This window comes from Empidonax traillii, unplaced genomic scaffold (genome assembly GCF_003031625.1).
Source record: "Empidonax traillii isolate 1590-97213 ecotype Southwest subspecies unplaced genomic scaffold, ASM303162v1 scaffold83:size2986645, whole genome shotgun sequence".
Classification (NCBI taxonomy): Eukaryota; Metazoa; Chordata; class Aves; order Passeriformes; family Tyrannidae; genus Empidonax; species Empidonax traillii.
In genome coordinates, this window is record NW_020955276.1 from 590,595 (window position 1) to 613,699 (window position 23,105).

Genomic DNA, 23,105 nt, shown 5'->3' on the forward strand with positions numbered 1-23,105 from the left:
TAACTGGTTTGTCGCCTTCAAGGTTATAGGTATGGCTTATATTTTAGTTGGTGAAACTTCTAAACTCATATTGTTCTTTTGTTGTCCCTGTGGAAATCTCCTTGAGATACACGAATCCTTGCAGAATTGTAGAAGCATAGAATATCCTGATCAATGATCCGCAAGGATCATTGAGTCCAACTCCTGGCCCTGCACAGGACACCCCAAGAATAACACCATATACCTGAGAACGTTGTCGAGAAGCTCCTTGAACTCTGCGGGGCTTGGTGCTGTGGCCCCTCCCTGGGGAGCCTGTTGTGGTGCCCAGCCACCCTCTGGGTGAAGAATATTTTCCTAATATCCAGCTCAAACCTCCCCTGATGCAGCTTCATGCCATTCCTTTGAGTTGAAAAGAATATATATGTTTTGATATATATGTTAAGGAGTTGTTAAATCCAAGATATAAGAGTATCTTTTGGGAGGAGACCTGCAAAAGCAGTTAATTACATACCATGTAGTTAGGGAGACTTTTTTGAGAAATACGTATTGGCAGAAATTACAGACCTAGTAGAACTCTTTGAAAGTGTTTAATCAGGAAACAGTTCACATCCACCACCTGCATTTTGTATTCCCATCAATATTACATACTACCTTAGCAATGAATATTTTTCTGAACTTTTGGGTACTTGGCCTTTTGAAAACTGAGAGCTAGGCCAAACCACTGTCCGGACTCTGTCAGGACTGCACCCAGATTTGATAATGTTGCTACACCATTGTGTGAATTCATGGTTTACTTGCATCTTGAATAGTGCTTACAGCTTTAATATCCAATTCCCATGACTAAAAATAATTTACTGGAACTAGTAAAGATCCATAAATAGGATACAATGATGATCAGAAATGTGGAATGGATTTTCTGTGGTGAGACTGGAAGTTTTCAACTTGGAAGACATTTACTGCATGAGACCATGGTAGAGATCTGTAAATCATGTATGTTCAGAAAGTAAATATGAGCAGTTAGATAACTGTTCCCAGTGTGCACTTCAGATATCAGATAAAACTAAAATGTGAAATAGTCAAAATATACAGAGGAAGAAGATACATCACTTAGCGTATTGTTGATTGTAGAGTGCTGTGTTGTGAGATGTTTTGGATACTAAAGGCCAACAAAAATTCAGAATTGTGGGGCAAAAATCATGGAACTCCACCAAATGCGAGTAATATCCACCATGTCTAAGGATTCCTTGATATATACATCGCTGAAGAATTAGATGGTATTCTGAAAAAGTATATTATAAAGCTACTCCTACACTTACTGTTTACTAGATGTCTGCTGTTAGCAGCTGTGGAAACTTGATAGATCTGACTTGCTGTTGCTGAAGCCTGTTAAGTACCGACTAGGACTATGGATCTCATACCTGTGTTTTCATTAAAAAAAGTAAAGACTCCTGAAACATGGGTGGGGCAGGGTGGCCTGCCCCATAAGGCCTGGAATCCGATCAGAGAATGCATACAATGCAAGCCATTATGCAGGTCATTATGCAGGCCATTAAGCAAGTTCTACTCCTGGAGCCAGGGTGCTGGCTTGGTGTTGAATTATGTTAAAACCAGCCGGGTTCACCAGGCTTCAGATACACATCCTGGTTTTTGAAGCAGGTTTTGACCGATAAGTTTGCATCTTGGATTATGTAAAGAATTGTAGCATTAATTAGATTTCATCTTGATGTATGTGAACTTTCCTAGTATTGAACTCTGGTGTTTTCGTTTACGTTGAGTAGGTTTCTGGGGCCACTTACTGGCATAGATGTGGGTGACTGAATTTTGCTGACCTCATGTTTTCACTTCTGTAGTATTAAGACAAATACAGCATTAATATACTCCTGACTGATGATTTGAGGATTTGAACAAGGCCTTACAAAGGCTATAAGCTTTATAAAAGGAGGATCAGATTCTTTAACCTAGCTACTGGCTTTTTAGCTGGCAACTTTGACAAACTACGCACTCGTATTTTATCTAGGTTTTGAGTTGTTTAATCGGATATCTTTCAAGACATGGGCAAACTATTTGGTCACCAAGAAACTGAAGTTTTATGGACAGGCTTTGCAGTTTATTGGATCAGGTCATAGTTTGGGCTTGTTTGGCTAAAGCTTTCCCATGATTAGCTAAAAAAGTTTCTTTCACTGTTAGCAAAGTACTAATGCATGCTAATTTGAGTGGAGTATATAATTTATTCACATTGTCCTCTGCTTTTCTAGATAGTAATGGGCATTTTTTTCAAGTGCAGTACTGTCTTACAAGGGCACAGAAAATAGCTGATTACAGTGCTGGTAGTAGGGATTTAAAGTAACTGTAAAATTTCCCTGGGTATATTTTCTTGTCTTTCCATTTCATAATGTGCAGCCTAAATGGGCATATATTTTTATAACTCGGTATTTACTAATGTCTTGCACATTTTAATTGTGTAATAGTAAATTAAAACTCTGAAAGTTTTATTTCTCAAGTTGTACAGCTTTGTAATATCAGAAGATAGGTAGTTATGTATACACCTCAGTGTTATAGTTGAGTCAGTGATAGTGTGATTGCAGTGTGGATTTTACATTAGAACAGCCTCCTAATAGTTATGCTCTTGTCTGCAACAGAACCTCTGAAAGCCTCTTAACTCTTAAACTGGACTGTATACTATGTTCTCTTGTGTTAATGCTTTGACTAGGGTATAACTGAATTTTTGCATGTGAGAAGAAGAACAAAAATAGACAGTGTTTGGAGAAAGTATGTAGGATTCTTGAATCCCACAAAGTCCTTGAGAGAATTACGTAGTATGTTAGAAGTTAATAGAATTGAATTGGAAGGCCAACATTTTTTGGGTGGTTTGTAGCTTATTGTTTTTTGTGGTGAATTTAAAACCTGTATCTCGGTATTGATAGTTACTGTTTATTATTGCATTTGTAATGAACAAATGCAATACTAAAATAGGTTGTAGTTGTAAAGGTGTTAAATTACCAAGAAATCATAAAATGAGTAGCAGCATCTAATTAGTGGACTTACAGCATAACATTTACTGCATAGCTTTTATGATCTTTCTGCCTCTTACACTAAGGATGCTACAGAGTAGAAACTCCTCAAGGTGTATTCTTACAAACATTGTGCTTATCAAAGAGCAGTTTTACCCAGTAAGTTAATGAAAAGGCATTTTTTTATTGTGGAAGATGAGTTTGATTGGGCAGTTTATTTGCAGCAAAAGAAGCCGATTGGTGTGTGTGGTCATTGCTTAGGGGCCTCAGATGCATGGAAGCAGATAGAGAAAAGATCTTGTGAAATACAGGATTTGTATTTTTCACACTGCAGTGAAACTGGGCAAAATTCTGTCTTTCCAGTGCTGTACCTGTGTTCATGATGTGCTGAAAGTTATTCTGCTTGTGATACAAGTTGAAGTTCATCACGATACAATTCAGTTATATGCTTGTGCCTTGTCTTACTTCCAAAGAAGCAGAAGGATAATCCTGTTAGTATATTTACAAACAGGATTTTAGGAATCTAGTGGCCAGACAAGAATGCTGATGTGTGATTGTGGAAGCTAGCATGAGTTAATCACTGGTTATTAATTTGATTAACAATCTTTAAATTAGATAAATTTCTTCATTGTAGCTAGGTGCTAGGATATATTCAATTCATATGGTACGTTGCTATTTTTAAAGCTATTAAAACTGGTATACTTTGGTGAAATGTTTTAGTTAAGAGGAATGTTTATCATACTAATTAATGTCATAATAAGCTTGTTGTGGCTGGTGCATGCAATCAGACACTGGCCAAAATCATCTTGCAGCTTTTCTGGTGTCTGAACCACTTTGATATGGCTTTTTCTTGTCTCCTTACCTCTTTGAAGAAGGAATGTAGGAAGTCAGATATATTTCAGACTTACACCCCTTCAACTTAGACAAATATAATTCCAAAGGAGATAAATTTTTTGGAACACATCCAGGCACTGAGGTTTCTTATGTTCTGCATGTATAGGCAAAACTAGGATTAAAAGGTTCATATTAGGTTACCTTTTGACACTGTCTTTCTATAGGATGATTTGATTTAATATGTTTACATAGCAACTGATTAAATTAATTGGTAAATCAGTTTATAGAAATGCTTTTGGAAATGGGTGTTAGGAAGAAACTAGTTTTAGATTGGGTGTTAGGAAGAATACAGAAAGAATTTAGGGAACGATTTTTACCTATGTGTTATGATAAAATAGCTACTGAGTGCTGGGTGTCTTATTTACAGTTAGTGGAAAGGATTGAAAGGTGTGAAATGGTGAATAATGGAAGACTACTAAATTTTTTCACAGTGAAGAAATAGCAAAGGGTTTGGTTAGAGGAAGGTGTGTGTATGTGTATTTCAACGATGTGTATACTTGTTTAATACATCCAAAGGTGAATGCCTAAAATGTGATTTTGTAAAGTGATGGCACATATTCTGTTTGATTACATATCCAATGTCACTTCACTGTTTGTGAACCATTACAGATAGTAAACACACTTACTGCAGTTTGCAGTGAAGGAAAACAGAGCTTTACCTTTGGTCATAAATCCAAGTTTCATTTTTCTGGGACTGGTCATATCAGCAAGATTATATGTGGAAATGCAATAGATGAGAATAAATGACGTATACAAGCCAGCTATTTACTACTGAGGGAAGTTATTCCACTTACACATGTCAAGGTGTATTTGTCTATATGGACTTGGTAATTTAAATGCAAAAATACCCTCAAATTTAAGTGGTACTGATTTTTGGAATGGGAAAGTGTTGTGGTTTAACCCCAGATTGCAAAGGAGTCACTTCCCACCCCATCTCCAGTGGGGAGAATTGGAAAAACAAAGTAAAACTTGTGAGTTGAGATAAGAACAGTTTAATAATTGAAACATAATAAAATATACTGCTATCAATTGCAGTGAAAAGGAGAGAGAAAAGACTCGAGGGACAAGTGGTGCTCACAATTGCCCTCCATCTGCTGACTGATGCTCAGCCTGTCCCCAGGCAGCTCTTGGCCCGTCATGGCCAGATCCTCAGTTTATGTACTGGGCACATATTCTATGGCATGGAGTATCCCAGTTGGAGTGTGGTGTCTCAGCCATGATCCCTCCCAGTGTCCTCTATACCTGCTCACTCTCATGGCATGGGAAGCCTTGATTCAGAGTAAGCAGTGCTTAGCAACGACTGAAACATCACTGTGTTATCAACTATTCTCATACTGAATCCAAACCCACAGCACTGTGCCAGCTGTCAGGAAGAAAATTAACTGTGTCTCAGCCAAAAGCTGGACACACAGTTGCAGCAATATAGTTAATTTAAATTCAAACAGGGATGGAATATAGTGTAGGGAGGGGAATAGGATATTACTGAAGATGGGAGTGTGGGGAAAGGGATGCAGTTAATTGCTAAGAATGGAAAGTGATATGCTGGGTGAAGTTAGGATGCAAAATGAGAGGAAAAATAAAAATCCAAAAAGCAGACTAAATTTCAAAATACTCACAGGACCATGAAGCAAGAAAAGATGGAAAGGCATCTTATCTTGCACATACAGCTTTCTTGAGCAGTGATTCATACAAAGCTAGAAGAGACATGAAGCTAATGAAATTAGCGGCTAATACACTGACGTACAAGCAAAACGTATGGTTACAGTGGGTGGCATAAAAAAAGATGGTTGCATGCATTTTACAGATGTTAAAAATGAGGGAATGAATCATGTGCTCAGGAAAGTGAAATCAGTAAAAAGCTAGTCACAGCTGAGTTATTTGTATTCTGGGATGAGCTTTTTTGTAAGATTAATGAAGAGTTTTGTGATCAATAGATCACACATGGTGATGTATGGTTGGAAATGGTTGGAAGTTGCAACACCTGAAGATAATGTATACATGTCAGTTGCCTAAAGATCAGTCCTTTCATGAGTACTACATCTTGGTTTGAAATAGAAATATGACTTTTTTTAGTCATCCTTAGTGTAGAAATGGAAATAAGAGGAAATGCTCATTTTATGTGTATCACTTGAGTACTGTTTACTGTTGCAGAGGAGTAGTGTAGTCCTGTTGTTAAAATGCTGATGTGAGAGCTAGGAAATAAAGCACTTTTCTGGATTTGCAGTGTGAGTAGGAAAGCGAGTAGTTGCTGTTTACCATTTACTAAATGGGAATAGTGATATTTTATCAAACATGTGGTTTTGTTACTCTTGTAGATTGTGCCTGTGTAATATACCTCTAGATACAGAACATCCAGATGGATCTACACAGGGAGATGCCAGGTTAACTTGGGAAAACATGCTGTATAAATAGAGGGATGGACTGCACTGTGTACATGTCACTTAAAACAGTGTTTGTGCTGGGTAAAAGCTGAGTATTCCTAAAAGAGTAAAGTGAAAAAGTAAACATTTGTTTTGTGCCTTTTATACTAGTGTGGGCAGACGATTTTAGAAGCTTTTTTCGTGTCTGAAACCAAGTATGTTGAATCTCAGAATTTGTTTTACAGTTTATACTCTACAATGTATGTTATTTTTTTCTTTTTTTCTCTTTTTTTTTTTTTTAAAGCTGGATTGAAAGCAAATCAAAATGGCTGCTGTCATCTCAGATAGTCCTCCGAACCCAAGCTGCAAAATCATGACTTTTAGGCCTTCAATGGATGAATTCAGGGAATTCAACAAATACTTAGCATACATGGAATCACAGGGTGCTCATAGGGCTGGAATTGCAAAGGTAAACATCTATAACATGGTAGGAAAAGTGATCCTAATACTCATTCTCCCAGTATTTGTATTTTGCTGATTACAATCCCTGACCTTTTTAGTATTTAAAATTCCAAATGATTTTCAATGAATAGGTACTGATCTGTTACTGTTTTAAGAAAGAGCCTTTCAGTATCTCTGATATTTCATGCAGACTAATGATGATGTATACTGTTTCTGTTAATTGTTTACAAGTTTACAATAGCAAAATAGGATCTCATTTTGTGTAGATATAAACTAGTTTTTGTCAAATCAGAACTAAACAGAGAGTCCACAATATAAACTAGTCTTGAACAGGTGTTGAACTCGGTCTTTTAGGGTTATGTAAAGCTGTAGTGATGCAAATAATCCCAATACCTTCAATGGTGGTGTATGTGAGGCACTGTTTGAATGGAAATAGTTTTCTTTTTAAGGGTTATCATGTTATCTCTTTGTTAATGAGCATTGAAGGTACATTGTCTGTGACTGTATTGCCCTTTGAACAATGGCACCTTCAGGACCTTACAGCATGTGTCCCTCCCCTCACAGAGAGTGATTGTCAGAGGTTAAGTCTGATGTAGTTTAGTGATACATTATATAAGTATTTATGGTTCGATTCCCGGTCGGGGCCCCTCCCCGGGCAGATGGAGCTCGTTAGCCCTGTAAGGCAATCCATCTACGTCCTGAGGACCTCGCTGCCACTGTCCAAGCGTGCTTGGCCCCGGCAGATGAACCTCAGGATTAAAGGGTGGGCTCAGTTCCGCGCACACTGTGTCTCACCTAAAAAAAAAAAATCCAATGCGCAGGCTGGAAGGTGGAAAGACCTTCCCCGGATCTTCGTTCGCGAAGAGACTGGCCATTATTATTTATGCTGTATCTGTTCTGCTGCTTTTCAAACCAGCAGGACGAGATGCAGGTCGTAGAAGTACTAGTTTAATTAATGTAAATGCTCAGTGGGGATAGCCATCTCCATCACTGGGTTTTTAAGCGACAAGACACTTAGAATCTGAGAGAAGAGAAACAAGACTTGCAGTTCTTGGTTTTCCCCTGCCCACTCCCTCCTCCTGCTTCCTGTAAAGCCAGGCAAAACTGAACTCCTCACCCTTTGGAAACCTTGTAGGTTATTTGATTTTTTTATTTCTGAGGATAGAGAACACATAGGTCATATTCTCAAACACTTCTCTGCAAACAGAAGTAGAAATGTGATAAACAGACAGCATTGGAAAGCCTGAGCTGAATTTTTCTATATTCAGCTCTATTATGGAACCTATTTGTGTGGGGATGAACTATTGCAGTCCTTTCATTTTGGACATTAAATTTCAAATGCATTGTAGTGACATCATCTTGCTTGCTTGAATAGCAGTTAAAGCATCTCTTGCTGTTTTTAGTCTCACAGTGACTTGCTGCATATTACTACTTTCTCTTGAGAATTTTGAGTTGTGTTTTTCACTATGTTTTGATATATCTCAAAAAAATTTATAAATAAAAATAAACCAAGTATTTTTTAAAACAAATCTTATTAAGTAAATAATTCATACTGCAAAGGGATGTTTTCTGGGGTTTGGAAATTGATTTTAAAATAACAAGAAAAAATAATTTTTTCCTGTTTTGATAGTAATATAAAATTACCTTACATAGAACCTTATTTTTCTCAAATCTAACATGTACAAGCCTAAGTATTAATGTGAAGAGAGTAACAACTACCAGAAGTATATACATATGCAGAAACAGTAATTTAACCTCTAAACAGAGAACACGATCAGAGTAGGTGTATCCAGCACCTTAGGTTAAATGTGAAGGTGTAAGGGGAGAAAACCTGTAACCTGTGTAGAAGAATATGTGTATGTAAATAGGGATAAAATTACTATAAGGCTTGCACGTATTGGAGGAGGGAGGGACAATGGGAAATAAAAGGTTAAAACCCCCACAATTACCCTTTAAGTTCCTAATACTATGTCTGAAACAAGTGATTAAGGTACTAGAAAAACAATGTTGGCAAAAAAAAATTACCATTAGGCTTTTGAAAGTCTGGAATGAGCTTTAGGCATAAGAAAAGTCTAATTTAGTCTTACATTTACAGAGGGTCCAAGACTTGGAAAACAAGGACTGGAAAGAATGGAACAAATTAAAAACAAGGCATGCTGATAGATTAGTTGGTCTTTGCTGGAATAAGAATTGTTTTGAAGTCTCAAACTGAATTTATGCAGAGCAAAATAGTGAAATTAATTTTTCAGTCACATTGGCAAGTAGAAAAGTAATTTTGGAACATTATGCTGAAAATAGATATTGACAAGTGCAAGAAAAACAATTTTCAGAGGAGCTGGGGAGAAGTAGTTACATACAAATAGTAGCCGGTGCCATTCAGGGTCAGATGTTGCAACAGGAGATTACCAGTATATGAAAGAGGATTTAGCAGCAGTGTATGTGTTGAGAGCACTCCCTATTAACCTCAGGAGTACTAAAGTGCAGTCTTCATGCAGGAGACTGGTATAACTAAGACGTCTCTATCTAAATCTGAATGCATATCACACTACATGATATGAGACAGTATTAATATGCTTAGGATCTTTGATAAATAAATAAATATATATGTAAATGACAAACCCTTGCCTTAGGTGTTTCCTTTTTCATATTTGAGCTTTTAAAAGCTTGACTGCTAAATTTGATCTAAGTTGCTTCCATTGAATAAACCTAACTTGCCTGACTTTGAGCAGGTTATATTTACTAAAGGGAATATGTAGAGGCTTCAGTGGGACAGGTCACAGAGATCTGGTCATTATTTCCAGCTCTTACATTGTCTAATTGCCTGTCGCTTTGGACATGATAATTTAACATTTTCAACCTTTGTCCTGCCTTGGTTAGAAAATGAAATTCTTTGGGGAAGAACTCTATTTTTATTTTCTTTTTAAGTGATACTTTGCCTATTGGTTTCCAGAGAATTCACTTCTCTTACCAGTACACTAATTACAACAGCATTAAACATGCTTCATTTAGCTGGAAGGAGATATTTTGAGCCTGTATTCACAAAAATATTTTTATTACCTAAAACACACTGACCTTGACTTAAGTAAGATAATGCAAATATTGCTTTTCAGTATTCATATATTTGAACCAAACCTACAACTTCATGCTTAATAATAATGAAAATGGAAATCTCTGTGCACATATTTGATTTCTATGCATATATTCTGGATGCATGACTTCTCTGCTTCAAACTAACATTTTGTATTTTGTTGATGTGCATTAATTCAAGATTTCTGTGAAAGAAGTAAGTAGGAATCACAAGATGATTCGCTTACTTTTTTTCTCTAAAAGCAATCAACACTGAATCTTGCTAAGCAGTCCCTGTACAGCAGAGGGAATTGCATTTGTGTAAAAAATGGATAAAAATACCTATTTATTTTTGAATTAAAAACTTTAGATTTGGAAGTATGTTACTTTCTTAAAACTTTTCTTCAGTTTGATGTTTGTCCTTTGCTATGTGCTTGTTAGCGCAAATGGTCTTGACTGGATTTCTTTGAGGTGTGCAGTGTTTGAGTACGTTAGCATTACAATTTGCCCATTTATGATTTGTGAAAATTTGATTTGAGCATGGCAGAAAATAATGAATATAAGGAGTAGATCAAAAACATGGCATTGAGCCTCTGAACAAGTACAAGTTCAAAACCAAAACAAAAAATACGTATAAAAATTTTCTGTTCCTGTGTTTTAAAAGTGATGCAGTTAACATCTAGAGAGTTATCTGTTTTCAGGTAAAATAATATATGCAAAGAATGTTCAAAATTACACAGCCCTGTTAAAGAACACTAGTGTTACTATAGGCTTCTTTGAAATCCTTAATGACTTTGTTGCTAGCACTTTAGAATCTGCTGAGTAGTTCTCACAAACTGTGGGCAGTTCTGTGGTACTTGAAAGAAATATGTTAACTTTACAATTGGTTAATCTGCACATAGCTTTAATCTTCAATTATGAGGATTAAATCATATAATTATAAGAGCTAATGTATCTAAATTAGTGCAAACTCTTACTATAATAGTTGCATCCCGTGGTGTTATGGGGAGTGAGTTGCACAGACTCTCAGTTCTAAAGGTCTCTAAAATGGCTGAACTTCCTTCACCTTTCAGTAAAAAATAAAGTTATATATACTGCTTATACCAAATAACATTTAGACAGGGGAATGCCAGATTTTGTATGAGTTTTTATTTTAATTGACAGTAAAAATTTTATATCTTTGAATCGTTTGGTTTGAAAAAGACCTCCAAGATCATTGAGTCCAACCACTGACCTTACCACCACCATGTTCACCACTAAACCATATCCCCAAACGCAACATTCATGCATTTTTAACACTAAATATGTGTAATACCATAGATTCTGAAGTATTTTTCAATTGTAAGGCTTTCTGATTGTAAAGCATGCTTGCACAGTTGTCTTTGAATTGCTGTAGGTGACTGAGTTGACGCTTGTAAATTGAGGTGACACTATCCCTATTTTGAATTGCTTTCTATATTATCTAGGAGCACTTACATAATCAATTATTTAGTGTGAAACAACTGGTAAGCAAGTGTTCATTTGATCATGCAGGCATATTTGACTGGTTCTTTCGATTTTTTCCAGGATGTTTTGAACTGATATCGCAACTGTGATGTCCTATTTTTTATTTTTGAATTTAAAGGTTATCCCACCGAAGGAGTGGAAGCCAAGAAAACATTATAATGATATTGAAGATTTGGTGATTCCTGCTCCAATTCAACAGATAGTCACTGGGCAGTCGGGGCTTTTCACACAGTACAACATTCAGAAAAAGCCCATGACAGTGAAGGAGTTCAAGCAGCTGGCCAACAGTAACAAGTATGTATGTCTTGCTTAGGAAGACAAGTATTTATCTTCACATATTGTGATTTCTTTGAGTTATGCAAGGCAAATGGTGATTTTTTTTTCCTTTTTTTTTTCTTTTCTTTTTTCCTGGCTCCTAGGGGTACAACAATGTGAATATTGTTTTTGTTTATATTATTGAAAGTTATCCGATACCATGACAGCAAGAAAGCATCCAGAAAAACTGGAGACATGATGCTTTCTGTCTTCCTTTTTTCTTTCTTTTCTAAAAGATGGTTATGTAGAAAATAGTGAAGACGATACAGCCTAACATCTGAGTTTTAATTTGATTACACCTATTCATGTTTAATATTTAATTCCTAGATACTGGAATGGCCTATCATCATGCAGTTCTGAAGAGAACCCAGCATTTTTGCATTAATCTAAGTTTTGGATTAATTTAAGAGAACTTAGCTGCATCCAGTGAATGTCTATGTTTTGGTTATGGATATTAAGGGAGGGGAAAAAGTGTTTATAGAGGACTAGGCGCTGTACTGACAAGTTTCAAATTGGTGAGCATTCTAAGGAGACAGAATGGATAGAAGGAATTCTTCCTTGTCCTGTTGACCACATGGAAAGAATACATTTTACTTCAGTATTTTCTCAAAACCAAGTGGAAATAGTTTCTGGGAGGTGAGTCAGAACATCTTAGAGAGAAAAGATACTTGAACAGAGGAAGGTAACACTGCCTTAGTTTGAAGCAAAGTTTGTCTCATAAGTTAATTGAGAAATTAAGGCATGAGAAGCTGCTATCAAGATCAGGAAAAACTAGGACATGAAAAGTTTTTAAGGAGACTCCTCAGCAATTATGTCCCATAATATATATGCCTTTATAATAGTGCAAAATGGATAATCTTTTTTCTTCAATTAAAATGGATTGGTATTTCCACCCTTATATTACTTGTGAAAAACTGTGTTTATCACACAGTATTCTTTCTATGGTAAGTGGAAGTGGGAACCTATTTTGTAGTTTTTAAAATTGATTAGTAACTTTGTGAGATGGGAATAAAACATAAGAACTCTATGGTATCTGATGTCATTTTCAGTGATACTTTTTCATAGATGTTTACATTTTGTTAACTCATAATAAAATGAGACACTAATTTTTTAAAATGCAAAACTAAAGATTTTAGTATGTATCATGATGTTTAAGTTTCTTATTCTTTATTTTGGACGATATTTTGGAAGTGTTTCTGATTTCAGTTTTCATGCTTTTTACTGAAATCAAATGACAACTTAGTTTCATGGTCAAAATTCAAAAAACAATTGGGAGGGATTCCTATCTATTACTCTTTGTATGTTGTTCTAAATATTTATCACTTCTCTTAAGAAAATGTGTCATATAACCTCCCATGACACTCTGAGTCTGTATTTATTATACTATCAGGTAGCTGAAAGCCTCTGTTCTCCCATAAAAATAATTTTGTTCCTTAATGGAGAAGACTTGTCTGTTGATGTCCCTTTTCTTGAGTATTGTTATCTATTAGATGTTACCTGTTTCCTTTGGGTAAGAGGCAATGGCCATGAACATCTAAATTAAATCATAGTTACCTTTAAAAAGATCATGTGTACTCAGTCTAATGGATTTCATCTCTTATTTGTTTAGACATGTGCAACTCACCATTGAACCAAAAAACTTATCTACTTGACCTCTGGGAAATAAGGGCATAGCTGCATCCTGTAATCAAGGAATTTATGTATGCATATTACTCAGTGCCAAGCAGAAATAAATAATCTGATTTCTGGAGTTATATCATAAGGAATAGTAAAACAACTGTCTTGTTGAGAATGCTTGGGTTAAGATGATTTTTTTAAGTTTTTTTGTCTCTGTTCAGAGTTATTACATGATGTAAGTGTACCTGGTCTACTTAAGTCCTGTATGTTTGGATTTTCTTTCTAGTTGTTCAAGTGTAGCATGTTGGCAGTTCTAATATGAAACTTCATTTCTCAGAGTTGCAATAAAGGGGGAGCAAATTTTCTGAGGACCTAAATATGGGAGAACAAAGGTCTGACAAAGGATCCCAATGCAAAGCTACTGATAGATGTTTCTATGGTAGTGTGCTTGTGTTGTGTTCCCACAAGATTTTACATAAGCATAACATATGTACATAAATGTATTTATGTGTATAAAAGTATATACATAAATATATTTAAGCATGTGTTTAGTAGGTGCTTTCAATTAAGCATGTAAGTGTGGTATCTTCTGTTGTTATAAAGGAGTAGAAAGTCCCTTAAATATTTTTTCTCTGCATTGTAGAATTTTTGGTACCAATTGTTTGAAATATTACAGCTTTTTTGAGGAGTTTTACTGGGGAAGAAAGAAGAGAAGAAACTACTGGTCTTGCCTGGCGTGGCTGATGCATGGGCTGACTTATAAATTTGAGTTGTTCTGAGGCAGGGTTATGCAAGACCTACATCTGTGTCTTTGCAGAGTTGGTGGTGAGGTGGGAAAATGATAGATACTTGTTATTTGCATGGCTTTTCCATGTGTGTTTTTGTGTGTAATGGAAATGAAAAGGAGAGGTTCAGCCAGTAGATAGTGCTGATGAGCTGCTGGGGGCTGAAGCAAATGTTTTTGGGGTAGGTGGATGACTTCACTTACTGGGGCTGCCAGGCAGAAGGTTCCATGATGTGGTTAATCATGACAATAAGAACTTAGAACAAGTAGCAATTCCTCTGTTTTGGCAAATTTGAAATAAAGTGATCTCTTAGAATTCAGTTTTCGGGTTCAAAAGCATGGTGCATTGTGAAGGTGGTTGTTGAACGACTGTGATGAACCTTTGCCTACTTCTTCCTCTGCAGATACCGCACCCCAAGATACACAGATTACGAAGATTTGGAGCGTAAATATTGGAGGAACTTGACTTTTGTGGCACCAATTTATGGAGCAGATATCAATGGGAGCATTTATGATGAAGTATGCATAGCTTTTTATGAAATTTATCTCTTCTAGCCCTCTTTTAAAGGGTACTGTACTTAAAGGATACAATTTTGTTTTGTGACTGAGAATCTATCTTTTGAAATCTTTGTGTTACTTACTTTAAAGACTCCAAGAAAGGTTGAAATTAACTCTACACCTGCAAGAGTCAGACAGTTCTGTCTTTAGACAATAGAATATTGCTACTCTTCCTGATCATCACTCCTCCCTTTCTTCACTTTGAACTCTCCAGAACTCTGAGATTACTTTGTACTTATTTATTTGTTCATAAACATTTTAGTGTGTATGTTTTCTTTGGACTTATGTGGAAATTTAGAGATATTTTAAATATCTCTAAAAGTTTTTACTTTAAAATTAGAAGATGAGATACTTTTATTTCTTCCTCTTTCACTGAGGAATATGATTAATAGTTGTACTTTATACATGCTTGGAATGCCTGCAGTTTCCTGGAAATGTGCTTACACTTACTGTTTACCTTTCAATTAAAACAGACAAAATTGAAGTTTCCTAAGGATATGAATTTTGCTGGTTACTTGCCAAGATCTCTATGGATAATAAAGGAACTCTTAATACAAATCTTATTATCCAAAGAATTACACAATAGTCGTTGATGTCTGTTAGGCTGTGTGAGTAATGATAGGAACTAGATTTGTCAAGGATTATTTAAGTAATGAGACTAACAGAAGAAATTTAGGCATTTCAGAAAAAAATTGAGGATTTGAAAAATACAGGACAAACTTTTATTAAAAGAATCTACCATGTGTGGAGTTCTTGAGTTATTTCATGTTCTATGTAACTACCTTCTCCAGTCGTTAAAAAAAAAAAGTGTGATTTCCCTGTGGCAGATGGTCTGAGGCTCTACTAGTATTTCACATTTCTTCACAGAAAACAGATGACTTGAGAACTGTCCAAAGATAAATATGGTCAGCCAATATGGCTGAGGGCAATTCAATTTTTGCACTGAGTTATGTCATCTTTGAAACATAGCTATGTTTGTCCAGTGGTCTGTTGTTTAGAGAAAGTAGCAACTCCAGATTATATTTTGAGTCCAAATAGCTATTTTGAAAAATAAGTTAGAGAATAATTGAAGATTCTGATTTGGAATGTTTTGGCGAAGAGCCATTCTAGGTGGCTGTTGCTTTGTAGAGACCGAAATGAGGCACAGGAAAACAGTTTTTGTTTTAAGAAATAGATGCTTTCCCTTTTTCTTCTCAGATTTTTTTTTTTTTAATTTACTATTGGCAGATAATGCCTTATGGTATAACTTTTTACAAATGTATGCTTTGTTTTGGTTGTGTTTGCTTTCTTCTTCAGTATCTTAAGTTTACTGTTGCATGAGCAACATTTCCAAAGGAATGAAGGCAGTTATGTCCAATTTGGAAATGCTGACTGGCCAAAGAGAAGGTCAGAGATTTCCTTCTCATGGAATTGCAGTCTCATTAATTTGGGAAGCTGAGGAAGGGAGGTTAGAAAAAAAAACAAATGGGGAAGCGAGAAGGGCAGCATTCAGAGATGCTAACTCAGATGCTACATGCATAGGAGAAAGAAACAAAGCATTGAAACGAAGCTGCAGAGAGTGGTGGAGGAAAGCAATAAAAAATTGACAAAAACCTTGATGCATGTGATAAAATGGGTACTATTTAAATATAAATAAAGAGGAGGAATGTTAGTGAAAGCAATTGACACTGAGAAGTGTGAACAGACTTGAGCAGTTAATGTCAGCCACTGTGATGGTGTACAGCCCAGTGGTGTATAAAGGAAAAGAAAAAAATCCTGATACCAAACTGTTGGTGAGAAAGTTACAGTGCCTCTGATCAAAATGTTGTCTTAGAATAATTCTGCCACAGTTACTTTTTGGCCAGCAGATGGTGTACTTGCACAACTAATATTTTTCATGTCTTAATGCCTGAAGATAGTTCTAAGAAAGGATCTTCTTGATTCTGTTTGAAATTAGAGGTTGTTCTTATGTTTCGTTCAGCTTCCTTTAGGATTGTCATTATTTGTGGAAAGGAGATGAATACAAATTACTGACATTTTGGACACCTTATGGGAGAAAGGGAATGGTGGGATTAATTTGTCATAGCAGCCTATTTGCGAGAAACAAAACAAATGCATGCTTCCTACAAGATGCATTTTAAAGAAAAAAATTTGTTGGAGATGTTACATTTCAGGTAAATATCTGACAGAATTTCAGGTAGAAAACCACAAGGAACTTAGTGAAAATGTGATTTATATTTATACATGGGCCATCAAAATTAGTGAGAAATACTGCTGTGCTTTACATCCATATTCTTCAGTTTAACAGTTTAATAAATACATTTTCTTTTCCATTGGTGACAGTCAATTTTATATTGAGACACCTGTATCTGAAACATGATGAAGCCTTAATTTTTACTATTTGTATTGTTTAAGAAACATTACTGTTACTTGTGAATCCAGCACTTTGCTGGCATTGTGCCAGAGAGATCACAGATCTTGTAGTATTTGTTTTTTTTAAACCAGAGAATTACAGGTTCTGAGGAGTTTGGAAAACGGGGCAAATTTATAAAGCCTATGTCATATGGAATAGAAAAACAACTAATGAAACAAAGAAATAAAGCACAAACAAAAGAAGAACAAAACTGCCAATGCATGCTTTGAAATTTGACAACTACTATCAATGATTCAAAGTTTACCCTTGTGATGTTTGAATTATTACAGAATCTCTGTTATTTATTTAAAATATATTAATTGACATCTTTGAACTCAGATTGTTTGCAAATAAGGAAATAATCTATGAGAACAAGTGTTCTGTGCACTCTGTAAAGCTTCATAGAGAATAAATTCCAGATCAGGGTTTGCTTGAAATACTATTATGTGCTGTATGCATTCTAATTGCTGTTAAATTTAATTGCAGTACTTTGTAGGATAATGACAATGTAGGTGACTCAAGAAAAGCATGACCCCTACGTTGACTGATCTAGCTATTAGGCAGGGAAAATCTTCCTGGTCCCTTTTTGTCCCTCTTTCCCCTTTCCCTTTGGGGGATGTTTGGATTCCCTTCTCTGTGTACATAGCATTTTAATTGTATATAACTGTAATAAACATAAAATATATATTTTTATATAATTAGATTGATTTCAGGCTCTTCAATTTTATGTTTGCCTTTTCCCCCCCTCCCCCCCCCCCCCTTTGCCCTAAGAAAAGAAGGGAGGGGGAAGGGGTTGTTACTGTGGGTTTGGGCATTTGGCAGGGAGCCGGGTCTGAACCATCACACACATATAAATATTGTTTTGTGTCTCTCTCACCACTCAGCTGCTGTCTTGAAGGTAGCACTTTACTTCCATTTTTCTTCTTTTAGTTTTATTTCTCCTGATAAGATGATTTCTAGTCCCTACCTTCTTCCATATATAAGGTGTGGAGAGCATATTTGGTTGATTCAGTGGAACTTGTAGTTTAACAGTTGGTTATTTTTGCTAAATTGTAGGTACAGCTCTAATGTGTTACTTGCTGTAGCAACAGATGTACTTGAATTTCCTGCTATATCCCTGGACAGAGTAGCCAACATGATTTTAAAGCAGCACTTGACATTGTGTGTAGAATTTGGATTCTAAATGAGTTAGAGATGGCACTTTAGGAGGACTGTCTCCTATGGGAGAGACCCCATGTTGGAGCAGTGGAAGAAGTGGCAGAGGCAATGTGGGATGAACTGAAGGCAACCTTTCTTCTCCGTTTCCCTGAGCTGCTTGTGTGGGAGTGGGAGATACAGGTGGAGGGAGCGAGGGTTGGGTTGAGAATTCTGGAGTGAAACTGAGATAAGTCTACTCTTCTTCTCTGGATTAAAAACTATACGGTCAGGCCTAGAGAGTGGTGGTGAATGGAGTTAAATCCAGCTGGAGACCAGTCACAAGTAGTGTTCCTTGGGCTCAGTATTTGGGCCAGTCCCGTTTTGTGTCTTTTTTGATGATCTGTACAAGGGGATTGAGGGGCACCTTCAAGTCAGTTTGGAGATCACAAACTGGGCAAGGGTGTTGCTCTACTGGAGGGTAGAAAGGCTCTGCAGAGGGGTCTGGCCTGGCTGGATTGATGGTGTGAGGTCAATAGAATGAGATTCAACAAGGCTGAGTCGTGCCCTTGGGTCACAGAAACCCCAGGCAGTACTACAGGAAGAGTGCCTGGAAAGCTGCCAGGCGGAAAAGGACAGGGACAGCTTCTGAACATGAGCCAGCAGTGTGCCCAGGTGGCTAAAAAGGCTGATAGCATCCTGGCTTGTATCAGCAGTAGTGTGGCCATCAGGCCTAGGTAAGTGATTGTCCCCCTGTACTTGGTACTTGTGAGACCACACCTCAAATCCTGTGTTCAGTTTTGGCCCCTCACTGCGAGAAGGACATTGAGTTGCTGAAGCGTTTCAAGAGAAGGGCAACAAAGCTGGTAAAGGGTCTGGAACATAAATCCCATGAAGTAACAAGCAACAGGACAGTAGGAAACTGCCTCAAGCTGTGCCAGTGGGAAAGTTTACCTTGGAATTTTAGAAAACATTTGTTCAAGGAAAGGATTACTAATCACAAGAGCAGGCTGATCTTCAAGGTGTTTCCCAACCTAAATGATTCTATGATTCCATGATGTTCTTTTTCTGTGGTCTACTCATGGTTGAGATCACTGTGAGCAGTCACTAAGATGTTTGGTTCTAGTCTGCCTTTCCAAAGAATCTACTTGCCTACCCTTGAAAAGGGTGCTGCAAAAGCAATGGTTATATCATTAAAAATGCTGAGAAGTAAACCCAAATATAATGAGGGAGATTGTTTGTATTTCCTAATCTATATGTTTATGGTGCCCAGATTCTGTTCGCAGCATTTTTCTTTTTGTATTTTAACGACTTTGAAGGCAGAGCAAAAACCCCGCAGTTTATTATGTCCATTGGCATAAGTGAATGATTGTTTGGAGTGAGAAGTGGTTTACCAAGCACAAATATTTCTGTAATGTTTCCCCTCCTGCTTTCCACTCTGACTCTTGAATTGTTTTTTTTTTTACTCTTCTTTATTATTTGAGGTATTACAGTCAGTCATAAGGGCTTTTTAATCTTATTTGTACAACTAATATCTTGTTTGCCAGATTAATATTGAAATGAAGTCCTGTGATTTATCACAGGAAAAATTAAACACTGAGAAAAGATTGTTTGTAACCTTATTTTTAAAAATCCGTATTCTTAAAAATAGAATACATCAAAGTCTTGGCTGATTTGTTTAAATGAAGTACAAAGAGTAGCATCATGTCACTTTCTAAAGTACTTATGAAAAAATGAAATTAATAAAAAATCATTACATTTGGAGCCTATTTTATTCTTATGTGCAAAGAGGTGTCTGCTTACAACCCTGAACTTCACATTTTACCAGTATACTGAGATTTAGATTACGCTTAGTCTTTGAAAAGACGGTGGGTCAGCTCCTTCCAAACTGTGCAAGTGTTCAGATGAGAACTTACTGTTAAGTGTCCCAGTTCATCTCCATATTGTGTTAAAAGCAGATGCAAAAGCTATTAAGAGTAAGAAAAACTCTGGATAGTAATTTACAGTAAGTTTGAATCATCTTCAAAATTAGTGGATATTGGAATAATGGTCTTCTTTATAAACCATTATTTACCTTATAATATTTCTGTCAGGAAATATAAGGTAAATGTAATATATGTAGCAATGATCACAATTGTTAAGTTGTTTCAAGTCTATTTAAAGAAAGTAAAATATATTGTTTTCAGCTTTTTTCCAGATATTAGATTATGTGGTACAGTTGTCCAGGTATTCTTTAAACAATCTACCATTAGAAATGTGGATAAATTAAAAATATTATCTTTACACATTCTCTTGAAGCTATTATAATCTTTAGATATTATTGTGATATTTTGAGCAGAAGAAATATTTTGTATTTTCCTAACATTGAATAGGTTATAGCATCTGAATGTATTTGTAAGAAACTACCAGATACACCTTGTGGTCAAGTGATATATATACTGGTGTTCTAACAATGGCTATTAAACATAGCATAAGCTGCTAAAATATACTTTAATTTTGAGAAGTGTTGTTATGTATTCACCTGTTAAACTGCTCTTTTACAGCAATGATTCTTTTAGTGTGCATTGCAATTGTTAAGTCTGAAACTAGTTACATAACTACTGAAAAAGTCAGAACCGCTACTTTACTTTAAAAATCGTGTAAGCATTAATGTTTTGGATTATTAAAAAAAGAGAAGTCTGTGAGGTAAAGCAACATATATAATAATAATTTGTGATAATTAATGGTAACGATTTAGGCATAAATATAAAATTGATTTAATTTTTTAAGTTCCAGGAATTAGCAGGAGTGGAAATGAATCAGTGTGACTTTAGTGCTTTGGCCAGTCTGAGTGAATATTTCCTTTTGAGCTAAGAGGACTTGTCCAAAATAGTCTGCAGGAGAAGGAAATAGCTCATGTATCTTGTGTAGAAGTTGTGGATTGTGTATTTGGTATTTTTGATATTTTGAAACAAGGTATTTGTCCTAGGATTTGTCTCCATGGGAGGATTTGCTTTTGTTTGAGGACAAACCATTAGCAGTTTCCTTGGTGACTAGTGATACGTCTTAACAGAATGTGAAAACTTGAGATTTGTTATTAAAAAAGTAATTTATTCTCTTATCCATTACTTAATTCTTAGTAATAGAAGACTAAAATTTCAGGCTGTTATGGTTGCTAAGAGTTACGTGTGTGAAAAAATGTGATAGGATAAATAACAGGTAAAAAAGTCCATGGGATACTATTGAGTAGAAAGGTAAACACTTCTGTCTGAAGAAACCTTCAAACTGCAAATTGCTGTGGGTTGTAAGGGTATTCGGGGGAATTACTGCTTTAGTTACGCTGTTTCCTGTCTATTTTTGGCCACTGTCAGAGTAGCCTGCTTAGATTAGCAGTTGATTTTTCTGAGTATTTATTGTTTTCCTCCAACCCTCTGTATGTGCCTACCTGGTTGAGTCATTGCTCTTAGTTTGGTGAATTAATTTGTTTCTTCAAATGGACTGCACAATTTGTAAACAGAGAAACATTTTATGTGTTTTTTAAAAAAATAAAATTTTTAAACTGATTTGAGGACTTACTGGTTAAAGTTGTCTCTTCAAACAGACATTTTATTTTATAGTTCTGTTAACTTGCTGCTGCTGCTTTTTGTATTTGAAAGGTGCAGATTTTAGCAGCATCTACTGTTTAAGTTCATATTAGTGGGTTTTTTTATCATATGTATTTTATTTTAATTTTAAAATTTCAGGTGCCTTTATGTTTTAACAAATACATCAAAACCAAGGCTTCAGTTTTAAAAGAACAAAAATTACTGTCTGAATTGAATTCATTCTGTACTTCATTCATCCTTTACTCCTTTGTAAAATTCCAGATAACTTAGTGTTTCTTAATAAGTGAAATAGTCATAGAGGCAGTCAGAAGTACCTGTTCAGTGACAATTCTGAACTTCATAGACATTACCTTCTTATATATCAGTTCTAGTTGCTACATACTTAACATGCTTGACATAAAAATCTCAAAAATTGAGGAAATGAAAACTGAGAGTATTAAATTTTCATTACTTCTTGCTTTAACCTATATTATTACTTCTCCAGCTGCCCAACTATTGAAATGTCATCATGTTACTTAATCAGATGCATCAGGTCTGTAGTCTGCCATCAGTTTGTTCCCCGAACAGTAAGATTACCAGAACTGTAGTTTCAGTGCTGGGTGGTGTGCAGAGTAGCTTATGGTTAAGGTATGCTTAGGGGCTGTCTTTCCAAGAAAACTTGCCTGAATTGAGTTTTTAATAGTTTTGATTATATTTCTTGTTTTTCTGACTGCTTCAGCACCAGCTAATTTCTTCCCTAGAGGTGCTAATAATTGCTGTTATAATGAAGTCTAATCTTTTTCTCTTCAGTTTTGTAGCTTTGATCTTGGTTATACTGTCTCTTACATACCGTATTACCTGGAATTAGAATTGCACTTTGTGGTTGAATCTGAAACACAGCAAAGACCACTTGCATTGCTTTCTGAATGACTTTTAATATACAGGTTTTATAGGCAGTAATGTAAGGAAACAGCTTGAATCCCAAGAATTAATAGGTTTCTGCAGTACATCATTATGATTAGAAATATATCTGAAGTGACGTAATCGTTTTGTGGTTGTATACTTTACAGAGAAATAGTAAATTTATGCATGTAAAATAAATTTTTAAATCATTTTTCATACTGTTTGGTATTACTTTTTAAGTTATAAAAAAACATAGATAGGCCCAGTGAAATTTAATGGCTTCCAACTATCAACTAATCAAAGACTTTGTCTGCAGCTGTTGTTTCTATTACGTACGGTGTTTTAAGCCAGGTTAGAATGGATGTACTAAGTGTAAACCAAATATGAACTTCCTTATATTCTCTGCCCTGAACACCTGAACATCTCAGACTTGTGACCTGATTTAAAACTTACTAAGGTCAAGAGAATTTTTCTTCGAGTAACTTCAGCTGTCTTCTCAAGTGCTTACAAATTGTATGAACTTACAATCTTTTGAAGGGCTAGATCAGGTGTGCATTTTTT

The 23,105-nt window shown here is 35.8% G+C and overlaps 1 protein-coding gene across 2 annotated transcripts in view; it reads left to right on the top strand.

The window, feature by feature from the left end:
• The first annotated feature begins 370 nt into the window (after positions 1-370).
• KDM4C (lysine demethylase 4C) overlaps positions 371-23,105 on the top strand; it is a 240,246-nt gene continuing 217,511 nt past the window's right edge. For both annotated transcript variants that reach the window (XM_027881062.1, XM_027881063.1), the window contains exons 1-5: positions 371-402; positions 5,703-5,714; positions 6,549-6,713; positions 11,397-11,572; positions 14,399-14,513. In XM_027881062.1, the coding sequence (XP_027736863.1) occupies positions 6,570-6,713; positions 11,397-11,572; positions 14,399-14,513 (435 nt within the window). In that variant the 5' untranslated portion in view covers positions 371-402; positions 5,703-5,714; positions 6,549-6,569. The remainder of the gene's footprint in view (positions 403-5,702; positions 5,715-6,548; positions 6,714-11,396; positions 11,573-14,398; positions 14,514-23,105) is intronic.